Source organism: Pogona vitticeps, chromosome 4 (genome assembly GCF_051106095.1).
Source record: "Pogona vitticeps strain Pit_001003342236 chromosome 4, PviZW2.1, whole genome shotgun sequence".
NCBI classification, from domain to species: domain Eukaryota; kingdom Metazoa; phylum Chordata; class Lepidosauria; order Squamata; family Agamidae; genus Pogona; species Pogona vitticeps.
The window spans coordinates 155,528,133-155,552,608 of record NC_135786.1 but is presented as its reverse complement, the minus strand read 5'-3'; the positions used below and the strand labels follow the sequence as shown (position 1 = coordinate 155,552,608).

Sequence of the window (24,476 nt, the reverse complement as noted above, 5' to 3'; positions counted from 1 at the left end):
ATTAACCTCGCTATGCAAGGCACCACTGTACATGAGACTTTTACTGCACATTTGCTCCAGTCGAGAAATCTTGAGAATGAGTAAACTGTTCACTTGTCAGGAAAGTCCAGGGAGCCCGTAGAGACAAGCAGAATGCCCCAACTAAGGAGTGCTCTCTTTCCTCCAGTAGCTGGGCCATTTGTATCATCCAGATAAGATTTCTCTCACAGGAAGTGTAGGTGTGGGGTAAAAGCTGCTCGGAAAGGCTGTTTTATCAAGTAGTTACCTGCATGCTGTTGTCTCCTGGGAAATGGAGGCTCGAATTGACCTGCATTGTACAAATGGATTCAGCATAAATGAAAGGTCAGTGGATACATTAGCTCCATGTACAGTGTAAATAGTCTGCGAGGATGTGTTAAAAGGATACAACAGCTGTTCCCTCATGCCCTTTTTTCAGTTAGATTTATGTTTTTCATGACCAGTTATCTGATGATATTTTTTCCTGAGGTGGAGAAGCAGAACGTTTGCCAAAGATGTGAAGTCTTGATACACTCCTCAGCTTTCTCCCTCTCTCAATCTCTCAACATGGCCTAACCCACATGTTTATAATAGCAAAAAAATCAAACCATGGATGATTTAGCAAAGACAAGATGGGGCAACTGTTTGTTTTAGAGAAGCACAGAAGCTACATTTAGAAAGCATGTATTGCCTGGGGAAATATCAGTGCAGTACAGTACTTGCTTACTAAATTGGGTCCGTGCAGGGATTTCACCAAATGCAAATGAGACAACACACAATATGTGTGATTCAGTGCTTTATGCTTTCAATGTTCTGGAGTGGACGGGTTGATGATAAAGCTGACCTTTCAAAATGTTTAAAACCCACATTGTTATGATGATCAAACATTCTGAAGGGCCTGCTCTCACAGGCCTCGGGGTTAAGAAGTGTGAACAAGGGTTCTCGCTCCTTGTAGAAATCTTAAGGTCAAAGAAGACATGACATTCAGATGTGTGACACAGTTCCCAAGAGATAGCTCTCAAGAGATGAGGAGCAGAAAACAGCACAGGGAAAAGTACGCTTAGTGTGCTAGTTTACTTACAAGGGAGCATTGAATCATGGGATTTCCTGGCTCATGCCGACATTTTTATTTGGGCAGGAAGTACTCTTTGCTGAAACTGCCTGCCTTTTTTTGGCTAGGAGAAAGAAATGAATTAAACCCAAGTGTCCTGATAAAAATCAAACCTTGCCATCTGATAAGTGTTAGTGTCCTAAGGATATTTTAAATGTAATTCTTTCCATAGGTGTGGCAGCCATCAGTAGGGGGTTTCCTGTGTTACATACTGGTAGAGCAATATAGCGGGCAAAATCTGTCCCTTCAGATATTGCTGAACTGCAACTCCCAGCATTCCTCACCATTGGCTGTGCTGCCTCTGAATGATGGGAACTGTACTACAGTATCATGTAGAGAGAGACATGCTAACTACCTTGGCCTAAGCACGCACACACTCACTCACACACATACATCTCCCAGATTATAGAAGTTTCTTACTGTAAGTACCAATGAGAGTTATTCTTCCACTGCAAGGTTCATAGTGTAGCAGGAATCTTTTCATATTACCGTATTTTTCCGTGTATAAGACAAAACTTTTATCTAAAATCTTTAGACTAAAAATTGAGGGTCGTCTTATACATGGAAGTAAGCTGAGGAGATAACCACATAATTGCGAAACTGCCCATACCTTGCCTCTGCAAACAGGCTTCCTTCAATCACGAGGCCTAGCTTCCTACAGCCAGGAGACTTCGCTTCCTCCAATCACAAGCTTATGTAACTGATGTCAGCTGATGCTGAACAAACCAATTGGAACACACCTCATGTGGAGGTGGAGCATGTAGGCAGTGCTCAGATGCAACAGGGACTGGTAATGTTGGAGCGTTCTGAACCCAGAGGCTGAATAAAATGATATGCTCAAAGCTAAGTGTGATGCATAATATGATAGTATTGGCACCCTGTTTTTCTGAAAATAAGCCCTAGTATAATTTTTCAGGATGCTTGTAATATTAGACCTACACCAAAAATAAGCCCCAGTTAAGTGAAACCCATCCTCCACCATGGTGCAACAACTAGAAGAAGATGACATGACTCAATATGAATAAATGTAGATTGTTGTACATGAAAAAATTAAAACATCCCCTGAAAGTAAGCCCTAATGCATTTTTGAGCAAAAATTAATATAAGACCCTGTCTTATTTTGGGGAAAACACGGTATGTAAATGTTACCTAATTACTAAATAAAAATGTGTTCTGTTTTATGCTTAAAATATTGATTTCTTAATTTTGGGTTGGAAAAGAGGGGCGTCTTATACATGGGTGTGTCTTATACACGGAAAAAGATGGCTGTTAAATAGCATGCCAGAGATATTGTATCTAGGTGTATCTGTTTAAGAGCCAGTATCATATAGTGGTTAGGTTTGGAGACCTGGGTTCAAATCCCCACTTGACCATTATGTTCACTAGATGATGATGGGCTCTTTTAGTCTGACTAGCTTCATGGAATTATTGTTAGGATAAAGTGGGGAGGAAGAGAGGCTAGTACTCTGCTTTGACCTCATTAGAGGAAACAATGATCAATTATCAACATCCATGAGATTGAGGACCAGTCTGTAAGTGGCCGTTGATATGAGGTGGTTGATGGAAACATCGTCTACATAGTGAGTGCACTAACAGTCTAGCTTGCCATGTGTATGGAAAGTTACCAGACAGATATTCCTGGTGGTACCTGGCCATGGCAGAGAAATGCTCTCTGTAGCCGAGATAATGGAGTTGGTACCAGCACAGAAAGCTCTTGCTGTGCAGAAACTGTTTAATGCAGTCTCCACATGGAGACTGTGCTGTGTACAAAGATCTTAAAGCAGATTAAGTATAAGAACCCAAGAAGAGCCCACTTTATCAGATCAAGGATCTGTCTGGAATGGGGTGGGCAATCTTGACTGGATTGAGAGCCAGTTTTCCATGTGGCCAACAGCCAAGGGACCATACTCCTCCCCTTAAACGCTGCCCAAAGTTGGCAATGCAATCCGTCCCCTGAGATTTCCCAACCACTTTCTGGGCTTTGCAGTGGCTCTGCAGTTTATTTCACTCAGAGTTGTTAAGTGAAGAAATATTGCTTACCACTTTTCTTTCCATCTAAAAAGACATATTTTTTGGCCATAATTGTCTTAATTGGGTAAGGCAGTTTCATTCAAATGGTTCACTTCCATTCTAATTTGCAACTTTGTGTTATTTCCTATTGCTTTTCTCAAAGGTTAGAAATGGTTTAGGCATGATTCCCAAATATTTTCCTCTCATTTTTAGATAGAAAAAAAAGCAATAAGCATTGTTTCTTCACTTAACAATTTAAAATAAAGTGGAATAAACATTGCATGGTGGCTGCAGAGTCCAGAGAAGCAGCTGAGAAACTGCGCTGATAAGTTTCTAACACAAATTTCCAGTTTGGGGGGGGGGGCTTTTTTTAATTTTATGTATTTGGGAAGGCTTTCATGGCCGGGATCTAATGGTTGTTGTGGGGTTTCGGGCTCTCAAAAAACCCACAACAACCTTTTTTTGTTTTGTTTTTAATTGTTTGGGGAGAGAGAAGACAAAATGGCTAGGGGTTCTTGTTCAGCAAATGGGCTGTATGATGCCCATCCCTGCTCTAGTAGGCTGATACCCAGTTTCCGATAGTGGCTAGTTGGTTACTCTGAAGATGCCTTAAGCAGGTTAGGAAAACAATGGCTTTTTCCTGTAGTTGTGACTGGTATGCAGATGTATACCATCTCTGAGCAGCTGAAATCCAGTAGTAAGTCACAACTAGAGCAGTCCCATTGAATCAGTGGTGATTTGGTGAGCCAACACCTCTGTAAGTTCCATTGATTCAATGGGCCTACTGTTTATTTATTTTAGTTGTGAGTTACTTCTGAATTTCAGCCAGTAGTTAGCTCTTGTGGCTCTTTGCCATCTACATACATATCCACTACCCAATGCTTTTCTTCCTCATTTTGCCTTGCCCCCCTTTTTAAAGGCAGAAATAGGGAAATCTTTGTCTCTATAGAGCGGTGGTCCCCAACCTTGGGCCTCCAGATGTTCTTAGGCTACAACTCCCAGAAACCTTCACCACCACCTCTGCTGGCCAGGATTTCTGGGAGTTGAAGTCCAAGAACATCTGGAGGCCCAAGGTTGGGGACCACTGCTATAGAGGTTTCAGAGTACAGCTTCCACAATCCTTCAACATCACCCCCCGACTGGGGCTTCTGGAAGCTGAAATCCAAAGCCAAATGTTCCCCGCTTCTGTCTTGACTGTCATCACTACACATAGTAAAAGAAGGACCTTTAAATTAATTATATACTGTATCTTTGTTTCTGTGGCAAAGATATACAGGAGTTTGCCACAGATACACAGGAATTACAGTGACTTTTTTTTCTCAGCGAAAACACTGAAATGCATCCTTAAATCCATGCATGCACACGCACACACGCATCAGGACTTCTGCGTACATGTATTATGGGGAGTGTTTGAGGAAGTGCTTTTATCAATCATACTTTCTATGTTTGTTGCAGGAAACAGTGCTGGACCTGTGTGACAAACACAATTGCTTCATGAAGTATAGAAGCATCCAGAGAAGGATGTAATCCAGTACGTTGAATATTGAAAGCTTATGTTATGTGATTGGTGTGATTCCACCACTGTGCTTGCAGTGACTCCACAACTGTAATGCCTCCATAAACTTTAGAGTCTGCTGTGCACCTCAAGCCAAAGTTTTTTTGTGGAAGTGACCAAAATAGGACCCAAAGCTTCCTTCCTTTTTGCCAAAAATAGTCTTCAAGGACGATACCGGACGTGTCAGTCTCATTTCAGTTTACTTGTTGGTCTGGGCCAATTTGTTTCCAATTGTCCTGTTTTAGATGAAGTGAAGCTGCACTTCTAAAGAGCAGTACTCTAGCAGCTGCTCAGTAATAGTGAGCTGACTGGCAAGGCAATTGTAAAATACATTGCGGTCACTTTACTGGTACGTAGTTTGATGTGTCAAACATATTGATTCAGTGCAAGAATGACTCACTGTATGCTAACACTGAATTCTAAAATGATAAAACCTTCCTCCCTTGGCCCTTGCAAATCACAGTTAGCTTCTCTGTGAGCTAACTGTGTGAGTTAAGCTCTTCTCCACCCAAAGTGTCCCGCATAAACAGAGAGCACTTTGATCCATGATTTGGGTCTTGCTTTCCTTTGCAAGTTGAGAGAGGCACAACGTGCAGATCAAATGAATAAAGGTGAAGCATGACATCTTTGCTGGCAAGAGCAAGCAGGCATCAAGAATCACATGTAAGAGTTAAAATAGCTTGTTGTGGCAAAGGGGGCGGGGCGGGTACATTGAGTACAAACATGGGAATCCCCTAGGCCAGTATGTGACTATTTGCAAATTAGTACAAGTTAGTTTCTTTTTTTCTTTTTGACAAACCAGCCTTTTAAAATAATCTAATCTTGAAACTAGAAAGAAAGGTAATGAAGGGGTAAGTACCAATAGCAGTGTGTTGGAAATTCCCTTTTTAAGGGATTCTAATTTACTGTAGTAACGTGTTGCCCCAGTTGTGCTACAAAAACAAAGAAGTAAGGAAGGTCATATGTTCAGCTAACATAGCTATCCTTTTGTGCGAGCTGAAGAAAGGGGACAGCAAACAGCTTGATGTGTGGAGCTCAGCAGCTTGAAGAGTCGGTTGTCTTTGTTTCATGGTGGTTGAGAGAGAAAAGCATTATTACCTGCTACTCTCTGTAGAAAAGACATAGAAGCAGGGATGGTGTGAATTCATGTGCTGAGTGCACACCTAACTTTAGCTGAATGGTGGCCACTTAGAAAAAAGAGGGAGGGAGCAACCTAATTCAACAAACCAAAGAAACCAATGTGGAGAAAAAAAAACTATGAGAGCAAACTTTCCACTGCAGATCAAGTGGGCTCACAGCACAAGGAAGGCAGAGTTGGGAGTAGAATCCGTTGTCTTAGAAAAGACTCAGTTGGCTGACTAGGAATCTAAATAGAAACATTGCAACATTTTGTTGGCAGCTTCACTTATTTATACTTGTAAGATATCTTTCCATGGGCAACTTATTACCTCTCCTTTCTGAAATGGGCGTATCTCTTCAAAATGTAACAGACATGATCCAGCCACCATTAGTCTCTTTAGTCCCACTGATTATAGTCGAAGACATATCTCTATGTATGTTGCACCATGCCCTTTTATTTTATTGTATTTTGGTTTTTAAATAAGGGCTACTTCTTTAAAAAGAACACTATGAAACCAGTCAAGTTAAAAATACACTGAGTTAGTATATTGGAAATATATTTGCTAAATTAAAAACACATCCATCTGGACATGTGTATTAAAGCAAAACAACAAGAACAATCCAAGTCTGTTGTCAGCCAGTTGCTGCCTGTTACCACCTACTGTTTACTCAAAAACACTCGCCCTTGTTCCTGACCCCAATCATAAATCCAGGTTAAACAGATACATCTTGTGGCTCTTGCTCTTCTGAAGCAAAACACTGCTGAAGTCAAAATAAGCTTGGCGCTAGAACAACTTGTCTTTGGCTATAAACAAGCTAAAAAGAAATTTAGCAATAATAAAGAATTTCTGAAGAATCAAACCAAAGTCTATTTAGTCCAGTATTCTGTTTCCAGTGATGAACAGCTGAAAGAGAAATGTAATATTAAAATATAGAATCACTCTTTCTGAGTGTCAGTGCAAATGGGATGTCAGAGATCTAGTTATGGAACCTTGCCTCTTTCTGTAGGGGGACTCTGAAGAAGTGGACTTGATCCATGAAAGTTCATGTTAAAGTTAGAGATGGGGGTATACAAATACGAATATCCCCGCACAGGTGGAAATAACAAGGGTCCACTCACAATTTTGCTCCACGGCAGCTTCCTATCACATTGTTCTCTGAAATGGATTAGCCACTCTCCAACCTAGCAGAGAGGCTTGTCATCCCGCCTCCTGCCAGGACTGGGTAATCAATTACAGACAATGGCGCAATAGGAAGGCACTGTGGAGCCAATGGCAGCAGTGAAATTGTGAGTGGACAGTCCGGCCCCATGGGGCTGGACCATCGCTATTTCCACCTGTGCATCTCTAATTAAAATACAGTGGTGCCTCGCTTGACGACGTTACTTCGTTCCAGCAAAATCACTGTAGAGCGAAAATGTAAAGCGAAATTAAAAAGCTCATTGAAATGCATTGAAAACCTTTCAATGTGTTCCAGTGGGCTGAATAATTCACCATCCAGCGAAGATCCTCCATAGGGGCAGCTATTTTTTATGCCTGTAGAGCGAGGAATCCGTCCAAAAACACAGTGGGGAGCCATTTTGAGCAGTTGGCGGCCATTTTGAAAACCCGAAGATCGGCTGTTTTGATCGTCGTAATGCGAAGAATCGGTTCCTGAATCAGGGAACCGATCATCGTCAAATGAAAAAAACCCATTAAAACATCATTTTATGATTGCAATTGTGATCGCAAAAACATCATCGTGAATCGTTAAGCGGGGCACAACTGTATAGCAGTTAGTCTTTGAGGTGCCACAGCATTCTTGTCTTCTTTATTTTTTCATGTTGGTTTTGTTTTTGCCCGACATGCTAGCACAGACTAACACAGCTATTCTCTGAATGAAGGTTCTCAGATTCTGATGGTCTCCATTCCTACCATTACCTTCTTAAGTGTCTGCCGCAAGATGTGTTGTAACTTATGACCTTTTTTTGGCAATTACTTAGCAGAGCATTGTGCAGCTTGTGGAGCTACTCACTATCAGGTTCTTAATATAATTTGGGTAGTTACTATGAAGAATTCAGCTGTCTTCGACCAGTTGTCCTGAGCAGTCCCTTCATCTCTACTCTCATTTATGGAAATCTTTGCACTATTATAAATGAGTGATATCGAACCTCTCCAGTCCTGTCAGAGAGAGATTTAATTATATTGGGAATAATTTACTATCCCAAAACAAGACAAGGCTTCTCCTGTATTTTAGAATTCAGTAGTATGAACAAATAAAAATTTTGGTAGATTAACCTTTCTCACCGTTACTCACTCTGGAAAGACATTGATGTGCCACCATTGATTGAAAGGACACATATTTTCTTATTGTTATCCATCCATTCTATCAGGTATTGAATTTTTGCTCTCAATGACCACCTTTTTCAATTTCAAGCTCTCATGTTCCGACTTGTAAGAGCTCTGAAGGTTTTCACAAAATGTGTTATTGGCAATGTTATATCAAGTCAGCATTATTTATTGTTCTGCACATCATTGACTGGCTAATGGTTGCTCATTATTACACTCATACTGTCACAACATACTCTTTTAAGATTCTGCACCAGTTCAGAGTGTTCAGAACTTCAAATGGACCTCATGGCAAATTTTCCAGTGATTTATGGTCCATACAGTATTCCCCATGACAGAAGCTGCAGGGGAGGCAGAACGTTGCTTAAATGGAAGTGGAAACATAGTCATTTGGGAAATGGAAATTCATTTAATAAAAAGAAATGTTCTGAACTTTTTAGCTGGCACTTCCATATTTTCACATTTTACTTTACCAAAGTCTAAGCAATAACTGTAATTTCACATTACAAATGTGAATTCAAATTTCAAATTACAGCAATAACTGTAATTTCACTGGAGTGTCAGCAGTATTTTCCCAATTCACAAAGCATCAATATGTGCCCTGGATGGATGGATGGATGGATCGATCGATCGATCGATCGATGGATCGATCGATCGATCGATCGATCGATGGATCGATGGATAACCCAAGAGAACAAATCATCTTTTTACACTGTGTGTATGTTTTTTTTTTCTTGTTGTAAAAAAAAAAAGAAGTAGGGTGGAAATAAACTGGGTAATTCAGATCATTTTCCCTTCATAGTCCTACAGTGGGAATGACTCACATTGTCACAGTGGCACAGACCTTGTTACAGGAATTTTGCACATACATGTTGCGCATACAGTTGCTTTTACAGAGCAGAGACAGCAGAGGCATCAAATGTGTCCCTCCTTCAAAGTGACTACTGACAAGAAGCTTACACTTTCAGTGACTATAGAAGACCATCACCTTGCAATATTTTAAACTTATCCACAAACATAAAAATAAATTCAGTAATCCACTCTTGCCCAGATTGAGTTGCTGTTGGCAGGTGGTTCATGGAATGCTGATTCAGTCAGTTTGGTGTAGGGTCATAGTTCCTCTGAAAAGCTCTGTTCACATTTTTTTTTTAATATTTGTGCATTCCTCTTCGACTCTAGAGGTCCAGGTACTGTAGCCTCAGAGGTCCAAACCCCCTTCTGGTGTCTGAGGCTGGTATGATGGCTGGGTTCTTCCTCTGGACAAAGATCTTGTGGTTGTGGCTGTCCATCTTCTGGTGAACCTGAAGCTGGACTACTGCAATGCATTGTTCAGAGGGCATTGCATCCTCGCCATGTTAAGACTCCAGGAGATATAGTTGAAATAAGTAACTTATTTATCTAAGGTCTAATTGAAAGAAACTGCTCTGAAGCACCTGTGGTTTTTAGAGGCTAATATTCTGGCATGAGCCTTTGTAGACCCCAGATATAAACTAATAAAACACCCTTCTGAACATTATCCACTTGTGTTTTGTTGAAATCATCATGATTCTTTGCTTCCTTGCAGTTGCGGTTCTTAGGGTTAAGTTCTTAGGGAATTTTTCCAAAATGCTTTCCGCTTAAGGGGTAGCATATTCATCCAATCTCCACAATTTAATCTAAAGTTATTTTTCCTCATGAATTTTGGGGGGTTTTCTCTCTCGCTCTCTACAGGTGCATACACTGTAGATAGTGATATAATTATCTTTATGAATGGTTAATTAGCCCCAAAGAATGAGAGTAATGTTTTTGTATTCTCGAAGGCTTTAGTAATGTTTTTCTTTCTTTTTTTTGCTGCCATGATTAATGCTGAACGAAGAGAAAGCCTTGGCAGAATGTGTGCATCTTTTGTTGCAAGGGGTGCAGAACAGTGGTGCCAGGCAGATCCCTTTTCCCTTCTCCTTTTAAGGTATTCTTTGTTATTGCTTGTCTCATTACCATTCCGAAGCGCTTCCATTATATTGCTGTCCGTCTGAGGTCATAAATAGCTTTCTGTCTGTACGTAATATGAATCACATTTGTTAATTGAATGGAGTGCTCAATATCTAACAACAATGAGTAAACCTGGCACTATCATAAATTTGCAATGAGCACTAAGAAACAAAAGCTGTCCGGACCAAAACGAGGCCTGTGTAGTCCAGTGTCCTCTTTCTAGGGATGAGCAGCTAAAAGAGAAATGTAATATTAAAATACAAAATCCCTCTTTCTTAGTGCCTGTGCAAATATGATGTCAGAGACTGCCTGGGTTTTCTCTTTTATATGTAGGCATATGTATATCCATCCATTTTCAATACATATAGATAGCTCCACACACAAAGGGAGACTTACCATATAAAGATAGTTGGCTGAAACCTGTGTGGCCTACTAGGGGTCGAGATTTGGCATAAAAGAGACTAAGTGCCTTTACGCTATTCATTAGTACAGCATCTAAAATTACTTTTAGTTTAACATGTGGACACTGATTTCTCTGGAAAAATACACTTTTGAGCAATCACTGGTTTTCTCTTTTTTTTTTTTTTAAAGGGGGAATCAACCATTGCTTGTTCTCTTCTTGCTCCCAGCAGTCTTATGAATAGTTCCAAATATAGCCAGCCTAATATCATTAGATGACTTAATCTGAATATCTGGAAACTGCTCCTCTTTCTTAATCTTATGCCGCAAAACAGGCAGACCATTCTAGTGATCCATGACTTCTGCCTTCACTTCCTCTCCTTGTATACTTACACAGGATATTTCATAACTTCATGCCTGATGAAAAGGTCAGGAGTTTCATTTTTTCCCATTTTTGGACAAATGGGGATATTACAATAATACAGAATTTGGATTAATTAAATTATAGTCAGTATAACTGCTTCTGTACAATAAATGCCTGTTAGCTTGTAACCTTACATCCATAATCGCCTTGTATTTTTATACTTGCAGAGGAGAAATCAGGGAAGCCACTGTGGGCAATTGGTTCTAAACGGGTCAGTTGTTACAACTTGGTTCTAAACTGAATTGTGGTTGTTTGCCAGGTCACATTCCTGGTCTGATGTCCCACAGGCAACTGGCACCTCCTCAGGTACGTACAGTTAGCCATGGCAGCATCTGAACTTCCTCTTCGGTACTCACAAAAGGGCAATAAGATCCTGTGTTCTCTACAGAACAAGTAGTAGAAATCAGGGGTGCTTAAGTGCAGAGGATTAATGTGTCCATTTTAGCTCATATACATTATTTATACAATATATGGTAGTAATGAGATAAGGTATCAAGGTTTGTTAGGTATGAAAATATAAAGGTATTAGCAGAGTGGAATTGAAGCACTTGAGCAGAAAATCCTAAGTGAACTTTCAAGGGAGTAAACCTCACTGGATGCAGTAGGACCATTAGCACAATACTACACTGTCACTGCATGAAATAATCTTGATGGATGGCTCTGGATTTTAAAGCTGTGTTTATTCGTATAGCACAGAAACCACTTCTGATACTAGGTTGATATATATCACCATATATCTGTTTCCTTAATTGCTGTTTTATGTGCTATTCGGGTTTTTCATGTCCTGCCCTGTTTTTTATCTGATATCAGGTATTAATCTTGTAGTCACTGTGGTAGGAGCCAGACAAATAAGATAAATTACACCATGTTCTCTTGCCAAGGCAATCAAAATTAACTGGAAGATCGCAATGACAGGTTGAGTTAAAATTATATGTATTCTTGTCTGTTGCTCTTTGACTTGATTTCTTACTATTACACACACAAGCGTTGGTAAGTCAACTATTATGTAAAGTTCTGTTGATTCAGAGGGTCTATTCTAGCTGGAACAAGTGATTAGGTTTAGGCCTCGGGTTCCTATCCTACTTTATTTGGGCCTAACTATACAAACTTAAGCACTCACCAAGAATGTCATTGCCAACCCAGCTGTATAAGGTATAGAGATGGGGATACAAATACCCCAACACAGGTAGAGATAACGAGGGTCTGGCCCCATGGTGCCAGATGGCCCACTCATTGATCCACCGCTGCCGCAGGCTGTGCAATCCCATCCTATCACTCCGGAGCTTGCAACCGGCAAGCCACTCTTCAACCTGGGAGAGAGGCTTGTCGCCCTGCCTCCTGCCAGTGGCTTGCCAATCGCAAGTTCTGGAGTGATAGGACAGGATTGTGCAGCTCCCGGCAGCAGCGATTGGTGAGTGGACCATCTGGCACCATGGGGCTGGACCCTCATCATCTCCACCTGTGCGGGAGTATTCATATTCATATGCAAATACCCCCCATCTCTAATGAGGTATACAAGCCACTAGATGCAATATTTCCTAGCAGCCAACAGATTTAGTTTCCTTGTACAGTACCTCACTTCTTGGGTCTCCTTTCACTAATAGGACCCATGGAGCAATTTTTATAGAATCCGTAGCTATCCTCAGTTCCAGTTCTATTTAGAATGCATGGGTGGCAACATGCTTACATACAAGACAGGGAAATCTGGTCTTTATTTATTGTCCTTGTTATTTCCATGTATTTCACTCACAATTCCATTATGTTTCTGCATTAATCTGTGGTCTTTAACAAATTGTCTCAAAATATTATTTAAATATTATTTAACACCTGTTTAAAGTGTGTATTGTTGTACAAAAAGCATATTAAAATTATTTTGACAGGTATAATTTGCTAGGAATGGTGTCACTGCATTCAGAGAAGTACTGCTAGGGGTGGCTACATTGGGATGGTGACAGTCAGATTGGCATTATTTTCCATTGACTATATGGCATTCAAGTCAATGCAAATTGTCTCAGAGGCTGCCTGCCCGCCCCCGATCTGAATGTTTTACCTCTGCTGCTAGAGCTTCTGGGGGTTTTCTGTAGTGAACACATTCACATTGGTTCAGGAGCTGTGATACCTTAAGCCAATGTGGAGGTGATTGTAGCTGTTCTATTTCAAACTATTCCTCTCAGCTGCAGCAGCAGTGAGCGAGTCAGGGAAGCTGCCATTTGAATCCTCTTTCCCAAATCTGGTGCCTGGTTCTGCTTCTTTTAGTTTATTGTGCTGCTGCTCAGTGTGCTCCCTTTCCATTTCATTCCATTGTTTTCTTCCTTTGGGGGGAAAAACTGGTGCTGATGTTAGGGCACCTGGGGGCAAAAAAAATGGGGGGGGGAATGAGGAGTCAGCAGAGAGAGAGGAAGAAATTATCAGTTAGCCTTGCTAAAGTAGCTCTGTTGTAACCATGCCTCCTGCAAATATGGACAGCCACAACAGTGCTACCTTAACAAGCTGCAAACAAGGCTGAATGTTGGGTTGGTAGCTTAGAAAAGTTGTTTAAAACCAAATGATCAGTTAGTTGTCAAAGTTGCTTCAGCTTAAAATGAGAGCTTAGAAAGATACTTTTTAAAAGTTATAGCTTCATAATCACTTGTCAGTTATTGTTATTTAAAGAAAATCATTTGCATGCTTTGGGCATTGTCTTGTACAAAAACCACATAGGTAATGAAGCCACACAACACTTGTGACTATAAAACTGACTGAAATCTATTACTGACTTTATCTCTCATTAAATTGCAATTGTAAGGTACTTTCATTTTACCTTAATTTTATTATGTGCTATCAGATTGGTTCCAAGTTAAGACCTCCCACCCAGGGTTTTCGAGGTGCAAAGTACTTGAAAGAGGTTTAACAAGACCTCCTTCTGGTGATGTTCTGAGTCAGCACAAGGCCACACAGGTGAATAGAGCATGTAACTGGAAGGCACACTGGGAATCCAAACACCTGGCCGCTAGCTCTACAGCCAGGCACTCCAGCAAACAAACTATACTTAAAAATTTTAAAAGATAATTTATTTCAATTCTTTATAATTACCATTCTTTTACCAGTAATTACATACTTCTGACTTCCTCAGTAAAAGCAGCATCTCTGACTTGAAGTAGATAATCTGACTATTAGGGATATGTGTTTTTTATGTGCCATCAAGTCGAAATCAACTTTTGGTGACGATAATAGGCTTTCAAGGTAAGTGAGATATTTAAGGAGTGGTTTTACCAGTGCCACACACCCAGTAAGTTTCCATGGCTGGGGAAGATTCAAACCCAAGCTTCCTGAGTCCTGGTCCATTATTCTATCCACTATACCAGTGGTCCCCAACCTTGGGCCTCCGGATGTTCTTGGACTACAACTCCCAGAAGCCTTCACCATCACCTCTGCTGGCCAGGATTTCTGGGAGTTGAAGTCCAAGAGCATCTGAAGACCCAAGGTTGGGGACCACTGCACTATAGATATCGTGAAGGATATTACAGTTTTTTAAAAATTAGCTTTCCCAAGCTATGAACAAAAGTGCACATATTCTGGTATATATTTGGTTCCATTCAGCAAGCAGTCTCCCATGGGCTGATTCAGACCTAGTGTTAAACCACAATTTAGGTTACATGCATACAGTTGTTCCCGCTTCCTACATTTCTTGTTGGCCTAGTTGTGAAGAGATAAGAAGCATCTGCTTTCATTTTCAGTTGCCTGGATTTTGTTGGTATTAGTTGTTGTGGTAGGGTTTAACTGTAGCTTTTCCAAATAAACCAAGATCAGAAATCACAGCTTGAAACAGACAAATTATCTTTTTAAAAATTTTATTATTATTATTATTATTATTATTATTATTATTATTATTATTATTATTATTATTATTATTATTAGTAGTAGTAGTAGTAGTAGTAGTAGTAGTAGTAGTAGTAGTAGTAGTAGTTTGATTTATATACTGCCCATCTGGTAGCCAAGGCCACAAGAATTAAGTAACTATGGCTTGACCCCAGATAAGGCAAAACAAGCTGTAGCTCTCTGAAAACCAAAGTGGAATCTTCCAATCTCTTCTTCCTAGCTGCACTGACACTGTGGAGAGTGGGGAGTGCAAACAGTAGAGAATGCTTCTTGTAACCCTAAAATGTGGTTAGTTGTGTCCCAGTGTAGCCAGGAGGGTAATTGGAGATCTTGGTAGCTCAATTGTTAGCATGTTGATGAAAAAGAGGATGTTCCAGGGATTTTATTATTCTGAAGGCATGTAAACAAATATTGAGGAAAATTCCCTATTGTTCCAGATGCAACGTGCAGCTCATATTTGCAAATAATTTTTAATTGTCTTTGAAAGCCTCTGTGTTGATAAGTGTAGCTATCAGAACCAGTGGACTACACATACCAATGCAAATTGGTTCTGGGGACTATTTGAATAACAAACTAGCATGTCTCTGTTTCCATATACATCACCCTCTCTCATTACACAACTTTTGAGTTGTGTTCTGTGTATAGTGCCTGATGCTGTTTCATCTGTTTTTGTTGCTTATTTGTAATCAAATTAGCTACATGTACACCTTCAGTAAGCTCAAGACACACTGTTCTCTTTTTCCCCTTTTATCCTCAGAGCAATCTTACGAGGCCAGGGTCAGCAAGAGTGACTCGTTTCAAGATTAACAAAACTAGTGACGATTCATGGCATCATAGAAATGTCCTAGGCAAAAATGTCAGGCCTGCACTCCAGAAAACTTATGTCTTACATTATGACAGTAGGAGGAGGAAGAGAGAAGCAAGTTGAGTGTGATTATTTTACAGTCTGTACCATGGGGCAGAATTTGCTCCACTTTTCTAGTTTTTCACAAATATTTTAAAGTAATTTCTTGTGCTTAATAATTAAACATACCTCTCTTGCTGTTCCTTTGCATCTAGATTGGAGAGTCAGATGCTTCTCTCCCTGCGTGTACCTGGAGGTAGAAAAACAAAAACAGAAGAGCAAAATAGGGAGATTTTCAGACTCTTTTACAGAATTGTTTGTTGCTGTTTTAGGGTGCGGCTGCACGGGGGGGGAGATGTGGGTTCATACACTTTTGTTCACACACAGGTGAAATTGCTATAGCCATCTGGATTTGCAGGAGACAGCTTGGTTTGCACTGAGCTCCAACAGCAGTAGCCGCCTTAACAAGGTACGAACAAGTGCTGATGCACAATTTCTACCTTTCTCTCTCTCTCTTTTAATTGGTCCCCTAAGTGCTCTAGCAAATGCTCATTCCAGTTCTGCGGTGAAACATTCATTTAAAATAGAAGAAGAAATAATTTTGAGGTAAAAGGTGCTTGGCGGAGGGGAAGTGACAGCCCCCACGACTGACCCTTTGCTTCAGATCAGGCAGTCATACTGGCAAAAAGTGGATGACAGTGAGGTCAAAGTGATCATGACAAATTTGACTCCACTGCCACCACCAGCTGAACAACAACAAAGATTCCCTGCTTTAAAAGAGATGACTCCACAGCAGGTTTCTTTGCATTGAAATTTATGTTGTGGAGTTCACAATGTTTTAATTTGAATTCATTAGTGCCCAATCTGATCCAAATTGCGAAGTAAATGGCCAGCGTAGTTATCCCCTCAGTCTCTTCAGCTGAGGGTGGCATTTGCACAGTCTTCTGTAATCATCCCTCATAATTTTTTTTAGTTTCTAGGAATCAAGGAAAATAACCTCTAGAAGCCTTCTGGAATTACAGCAAGAAGTGATTAGTTAAGAGTGGGAAACTGGAAATGTAACTTTTCTTGGCACTACTCAGAATCAGGGCTGATTAATAACTGTTTTGGATCCCTGAAGTATCATAAAAGGGTGAGCTTTCTGGGCTCTACATCAGTCTGGGAGCTGCAGAGCTTAGAGTGCACAAAATCATCCCGGTTACATGCTTAAAATGCAGGATTTGTAGTTAAAATTCCAGGATGGAGACTGCAAATGTGAAGAGTCAACATCAAGGTAGAGGTCTCAGGTTTTCCCCATTGAATCAATGTGCCTTGTCCATCTCTGTACTTGGTTTTGAGTCACTAGGTTACATTCTGGGGACTTTGACAAATCTAATGGCTTTCAGTGTAAGGATTTAAATAGGTTTCAAAAGTAAACACCAGTCATTTGAACTTGTTTCTGTCAGCGTTTCTTAACGCAAATCGTGGTTTTAGCAGAGTGATTCGCAGTCCAGGCAGTCCAGAAATAACTCACACACAGTCCAGCAACATTTCCGTCAGCTGCTGCTGTATTTACAGCAGTATTTACAGCAGTCTGGCAGCATAACATGTAGAAGTGATCTTCAAGCAGGAAGAAGATACAACTGACTGTACAATTCACACATATATACATATACATGACCAATCAGATCACACATTGCGTTATCCCTGAGTTGCATCGTCCATGAGTTGCATCAGCTCTGCTGAGTCATCCTGACTCAGCTTTAACACACCTGATCATTATGGATTTTCATTAATACACTCCATTCTGCTCAGGCCTGTAATTTTCATTGACAGTTTCAGAAAGGATAAGTTGCTGATGTTCATATGAAACATGCTAGCAAAGTATTATTGGCTGAAGAACCTGGGAGGTGACATGTAATACAACAGCATTGTTTGGAACTTCCACAGTTAAAATAACCATGATGATTTCTGACCTTCAGTAAGAAAGGGACATCAGGAAAAAGCAGACAGCTAGCTCAGCATTATCTACACTGGTTGACAGGATTTGAGGCAGGAGTTGTTCCTGATTCTGCCTGGAGATGGTGAAGATTGAAAAATGAACCTTTTGGCTGCTTCTGCCAATGGGCAATGGTCCCTCTGCTAAGGACCACTGAAGAACACTCAGGCTGAAATCTGTCAGCTCACTTAGTCCCGTTGAATTCTATCATGCTCACAGTTGGCATTATTGCATGTTCATTATTTTCATATGGATGTAACTATTAGTTTTATGATTACTTTTTTCTATTTTCAATGTACATTATTCAGTGCGGAGTACTGATGTCGCATTGGGCCACGCCTAAAGCCTACAGTTTTAAAAAAATTGGCAAATGTTTTTTGCGTTATTAGAATTGACTTACAGTACAATTATTGTAATGCTTCTGTTCCAAATACACTTTCAGTTTCTAAGTTAGAAAATTTGCTTATCAGTCTGATTCAAGTAAGTTGGACATGTGGGTTTATGGCTGGGCCAAATTCCCTAAGCTGGCTATACCTTTTCTTTGTTCAGGGTTGTGTCACAAACCGCAGAACTTGAAGATGTTCACATACTAGGCAAAAAGGCTTGCTTTAAGTTGAGGCTGCATCAGTAGCCTTCCTTCACAGGACTGATGTGAAAGATGAAAGATTAAAAATGCATTTGCCCTCTTCATGCCGACAGAATGAAGATATAGGACAAAAGCTAAATAATTAAACATTAGAACTTCAAATGCAGCTTCCGCTAGTATATAAGCATGAGAGAAGGGAGTATGGAAAGTAGGGGATACATTAATCATTAGCATTTATATAACTCCTGAGAGCAGTCCACATACATTTCTCACAGTCATTACAACAGCCCTCTGAAGTAGGTCAATCCTGTTATTTCCCTGTCGCAGAGAAAAGGCAGAGAAGGAGGAAGCCAAGGGGAAAGCTTAGAAATATGACTTTTTTTGGACTACCAAAATTTCCATTCTGGGACTTGTGACCAAAAAAAATGTTTGAAAGCTCTGCCTTAGAGACAGAGACATTTCTCAGACCACATAGAACTATAGATTCTCCATAGAAAATCCTCCATAGAAAACATCGTCTTGCGAAGTGCCACAGCAAACGCAAAAACCCATCGTCTTGCAAAGTGCCACAGCAATCACAAAAACCCATCGTCTTGCAGATTCATCGTCCCGCGAGGCAATTGTCTTGCAAGGCACCACTGTATTATAATAGAGGAAGGAAGGAAGGACACACTAAGACTAGAAAATCTGATCCATTAAATAAGAGAAAGCTACCAATCGAGCAATATATTTGCTTTCTCTAACACATAATATATTGGTGCAGTTCTAAATTACTGCTTTTTGTCCCTTTTTTCCTTTTGTAGATTGCCAGCTTTTTCAAAAAAAATGAGAGGTGATCCTTTAAGCAGAGCTTGGAAGATTACATTTCTGAAAATCCCCTAGCCAGCAAAGCCACTGGCCATGCAGGCTAAGGGATTCCTGGACTTTGGGTCCCCCCAAAAATGTATGGATTGCTGTATTTGTCATTCTTCAAAGCTCAGCTCCCTCTCCAAGATTAGTATATGGATGCATCTTGCATTTTTTGCATGTGATGGGCATGAGCACTAAGACACAAGAGGCAGAGAATGCCTGATGGGAGTCTGCTGAAAATCTTGCCTGCTCAGTCTGGTTCTGTTCTGCTTTTGTCACACTGTTTTTGCTTGCTCAGAAACCAATTTCAGCAAGTTCCTATTAAGAATATATTTTTCCACCATGGATTTCTTCCACATTCAGCTGTTTCCTGTTTGAGTTATTGTCTCCTTTAAATTTCACTGGTCATCCATCACTCACAAACATGCTCATGATTTAATAGAGGTGGCACTCCATTTTCATCAGGAATGTCCAGTTTTTGGAATTAGCAGAAGCTGTGTCAAATAGCTGCAGCCTACCCACCAGATGCTCTTGGGAAAAGGATTGAAGAATCTTGCCCAGGTTTTGAAAGTGTGATAGCTTTAGTATTCGAAGAGTGAGATGTTCTGCAGCCACAAAGATACATATGTATTTCCAGTAGAATATTTCAAGAATTATTTTCCTGTGCATCTGTTAGTCCCTATGAAGGCGACTTGCAAGGTTTCCTCTTCCCTCAATTATTATTTCCAACCATTGGCTTTCTATAAACACAGAACCTGTTTCATATGTGTGTGTGTGTCCTTTTTCTACAGTAGCAATCGGCTCATGCCAACAGTGAACCCAATCTGTTTTGGGACATTTGGTTTAATAGCTACTTTCAGTTCCCATTTCTTAGACTGCGCTGTAAATTAACTCTTTTGATGATTGATGATAGCTTGAAAGTAATAGGTGCTGGCAGCTAAGACATGTAAGGAGTGCGAGTAGTTTGTGTTTGCTCGGCACACTGCAGGAAAGGATCTTACTCTTGGGCTGCAGTTTCACATCTGGAGAAACATCCAATTGCTGTTTTAGCATCAATCTGGAAGTTATTAGCTTTCTGTGATCCACTTGAAAGACTGAGAAGTGTAACGATGTGGCCGTCATTGTGTGTGTGTGTTTGTGTTGCTGCTGTTTTGTTTTGTTTTTGTTTTTGCATTTTCGCTGATCCCACCAAAGTGGATTTTCATCCCCAGATAACCATGCTTAACTGCTGATTTCATAATACTGTTGCAGCTGCTATGCTGGTGTCAGATGTATAATCTCATTTTATATATATATAAAGAAGTGGCTTTTCGAAGAATTCGGGGGGGAAATTGCAACCCACAGACCCCAAGAGCTGTCTTTTGGATACTGCAAAACAGTACATAAGTGAATTAAGTCAGAGACGCCAAGACTAATTGCTGTAACGTTTCCCAGGCGGGCCTAGCTTAGCAAGCATCAGGCTGCAGTGGAGACTCTCAGACTTGTCATGTACAGATTCCCCCCCCCCCTTTAATCAAGGGACAGGCGCTCAGTCTCTACACTGATTACAAAACAGGTCCCTTATTTCTAGAAGCTCCAGAGGGTGTTGCTGGTAGGGACAATGGTAACATGAATTCCTTCTTGTAATACTATCCAGAAGACAGGGGGTTTTCTGAGGGTCAAACTGTACATTACAGACAGCCCATCGTTAGACACTACTATTGTTTGTATTTCAGATATCTCCCAGTCTGGCATTAATGAAGAATATCTGAAGAATAAAAACTGAAGTAATAATGTTCAGCATTTATATAATTTTTTTAATGTGTCCATAATTACAGTCATTCTTACAATATCCCTGTAAAGTAGGCCGTTATTGTTATCTCCGTCTTACAGGCTAGGGAACCAAAGGGTGGATATTCAGAGGCAACAGTGGACTAATGACTTGCAATGACTTGTAAGAACAACTGCCTCCCCCCCCCCTTTCCTAGTGGACACTCATGCATTCAAAATAGTACATCCTGTACTTTAGGCCTGAGTTGGTCTCATCCAGGAGGGCTCTTCTGATTGAAGAGATAAGCAAACTGTACGACTTTCCAAATCTTTGAGCAAAGATTACATGAAAGAGATAAGTGATGTCCAAATACAGCAGAAAACAAAACCAAGAAAAGGCTGTGTTGCTTTGATGTTTTGGCAGTATGTTGCAGACCAAAAAACCAGAGCCCTTGTCCTCTGATCTCTGTCACACTAATATTCATCAACAGTGAGGCCAGCAGTGCAACATCTGAGCTATAAAGAATACAGTACATGGGTGGAAAGAACACCTTTGGAGCTGCAACATGTTGAATAAAGGACCAATTTAAAAAATCTCTAAAGGGAAAAACCCCACCCACCCCTGTGTATGTGTACTTATTCCATACAGCAATTGCTGGTTTCTATAACTGAAAGCTGCTCTGACACTTGGTCTGTGTTCACACGTACACACAGATGTCACACCTTTTTTTTTCAGAGCTGTCCACATTTTTAGTACTGTACCTGAATTGTGAGTTCACCAGTTCTTCGTGGAACACTGGTTGTGAGCAAAGCATAATATTGAGCAGAGTCAGATACTGTATTCACTTTAAATAGGCATATACACGAATACAGACATCCTAAGCTCTCTTTAAAAAGCAATATATGTAGCTTTTTCAGGTTGACACTCAGCTGAAGTTTTGATTTCATAAAGCAACAGCCAACGAAACTGGTTTCCTCCTGATTGGCAAACCCTTGCAATATTATTTTTAATCTCAGTTACTATTTGAAGAGAGTGGCTGAGGGCATTTGTTTAAATTATTTCTGCTACTACTATAGGACGTGTAACTCAACACCGTAGGACATCTTTGGCATGCATAAAGTCCCAGGTTTAATCCTTGTTTTTCCAAATTAAAGCATTGCATCTTTCAGGTGACCTTAAAGGACTGCTGCTAAGAAAGGTAGACAATGAGCCTGGTCCCAATTAATGAAATTAATTGGAAGTAGGATTGTTGATTTTGAATTCGGTTTAAAGTTATTTGGTACTCACATGACGTTGTAGTTGTTGTGTACATCCTCAACAACACAGCCTGGGCAAAAGAGAGAGATAGGGGCTGAAATTGGCCTCCTCCTCTTCCTCCTCTGGCTGCTCTTGCTGTGCCAACAGCCACCTGCCCTACACGTTGGCTGATTAAGCGAGCCCCGTGTTTTCCATGGACTGAAACTGGCCACCACTGTCTATTCCCCCACCTCGTCCAGCTGCTCTTGCTGCAACCTGGCGGCCGTCTGCCCTCCATCCTGGCTGACTGAGCAGTCCCCGCATCCTCCCCACATCCTTCCCTGCTGCATCTTAGCCCCCCCCCCCAATGGCTGGCACTCTCTTCAATAGCATAGACAAGAGTCTGGACACTGGGAAGAAGCCAGCTTCAAGCACTGGGTTCACTCATCGGCTGTTTCGCACAGTGCCCTTCCCTGTTGCTCAGCTTATTTGGGGCACCAGAAAGCCAACCACAGTTATTTTATTTTATGTGTTAAATTACTGCTATCTGATGTAGCAGTGTATCAGATAGCAGGAATTAAAAATGCAGACTAGAGGTGTTCACATATTTGGAATTGATTTCAATGTATTGATTCCACATCCACCTTGAAATTAATGGCTCTCTGGTGGAGGAGGAGTAAAACTTGCTGCCACTCAAAATAACATAATACCTTGTCAGATGACTCCGCACATGCACATACCTCGTGTGTTCACCAGAATTTAAATCAAATTCTTTTAAACCAAACCCGATTCAACAGCAGTTCTTACTTCCAGTGAGACTGGGCTCAATGTTAGGCCAGATAAACCAGGTTTCCTGAGCGTTTTTCCCCATACACCAATTCCTAACCCATTGGAGTTCTAACAATAGTTATTTAGACATTGTTATTGTTATGTACCATAAGGTCATAAATATATAAAGGTATGATGTTTTTAAGGAGGGAGGAAATGCAAAAAGATTGTTTGGGTCTTTGTGCATAAGCTAAGTGTATGATGTCATGCAGAACTCACATGATATCATACAGAACCAGCTCTTTCTGGTTAAGTGTGATCTTGAGCCATGTCACCCAGTCTCACGTCATTTTTGTTTTGTTTTTCAAGCACTGGCCTTGGCATTATTTATTTGTGAGTCATAGACAGGGCAAGCCTGAAGGAGTGGCAAGGCAAGCGGCTGTGCTCTGCCAGGCCTTGATAGAAGCCCTGCCAGCTCTTCATTCAGCACAGTGCGGCTAAAGAGGATATCCTGTTGGACTAGTGATAACCAGGGAAATAAAATCACTTCCTCACCGCCAGCTGTTTGATTTAGGTGGAGAGAAAAAAAGAAAGAAAAAAAGGAAGTTGACTTCCTCTGGGTGTACACTCTGCCTACCACCCACACGCTCATAAATGCAAAGTGCAGCACTGAGGAAACCGTCTATCTTCCCCCACCTCTGTGTTTATATGCAGTACTGATCAGTAACATAGCTACTGAGCCCGGTATTGGGAAGGTAGGAAATTAGTACACTAGTCACAGACACAAAAGTCAGTTGCAGCCACGTTACCAACGTTGCCCAGTGGCTGGAAGATCCTGACCTAGGACGCTGTTCAAGGTATCTCCCATAATCCAGCAGAAAAGTTGCATGGCTCTTGTGCAAAATCTGCAAATAAGAATGGTTGAAGCCTTTGTTAAACCACTGAAATGTCATAGCCACTGCCAAATGAAGCTTCCATTGGTTCCAACTGGATTCCATCTTCCAGGACCCAGTCGTTTCATTTAGAGTGGCCATAGGTTGGGCTGCATCCAAATGTGATGTTGTCCACCTTCTTAATATTTGATTCTCAGCACATATACTTAAACTTTTTTGTACCGAAATCATTATGGACTTGGGTTGATTTAGATGTGCCATCTCCCATATGCAACTCCCCTCCCTGAAATCCTTCATGTGACATGTCTCGATCAAGTATTTTCATGCCCATCCAAGATTCTTTGGAATATTAGTGTGGGCACATTTAGGTAACTCAGAACACGGGGTTTGGGAGGAGGTGGTTGTGAAAACCATTCCCTCTTATTTGGCCCTTTACTGCCAAGTATGTGTATGCAAATAATCTTTGGGTGGTGATTGAATTCTTAAATAGTAAATGGTTTTATTTTATAAAGGTACAAAATAGTTGGGTTTGGAATATGCTGTCTTAAGATCTCAGTAGACAAGATGCTGATTCTGAACTTAGAAGGAGTGTGTCTTTGAGAAGAAAGGCTGTTTATTCTAATTTGAGCTTGCCTCGGTTCACAGTTGTCAAGTTAGGGGGCGATACTGTTGACAAATAGCACAGGAATTGCTTCAAGCACAGGAATTACTTTAGGACTGGCACAGTTAGATTCATAGTACTTTGCACTTGTTATACAACATATATCTCAATGTGAATCAGCCTGGGCTTTCCCCCTTCTAATC

General features: G+C 40.7%; 1 protein-coding gene across 5 annotated transcripts in view; it reads left to right on the top strand.

Moving 5' to 3' along the window:
- Positions 1-24,476, top strand: part of BCL2 (BCL2 apoptosis regulator) — a 179,488-nt gene that overhangs the window by 138,329 nt on the left and 16,683 nt on the right. The window contains exon 3 of one of the 5 annotated variants that reach the window (XM_072998541.2): positions 4,574-4,649. The exons of the other annotated variants lie outside the window; for them this stretch is intronic. Coding sequence (XP_072854642.2) covers positions 4,574-4,645 — 72 coding nt within the window. The 3' untranslated portion in view covers positions 4,646-4,649. The remainder of the gene's footprint in view (positions 1-4,573; positions 4,650-24,476) is intronic. 5 annotated transcript variants of the gene reach the window in all.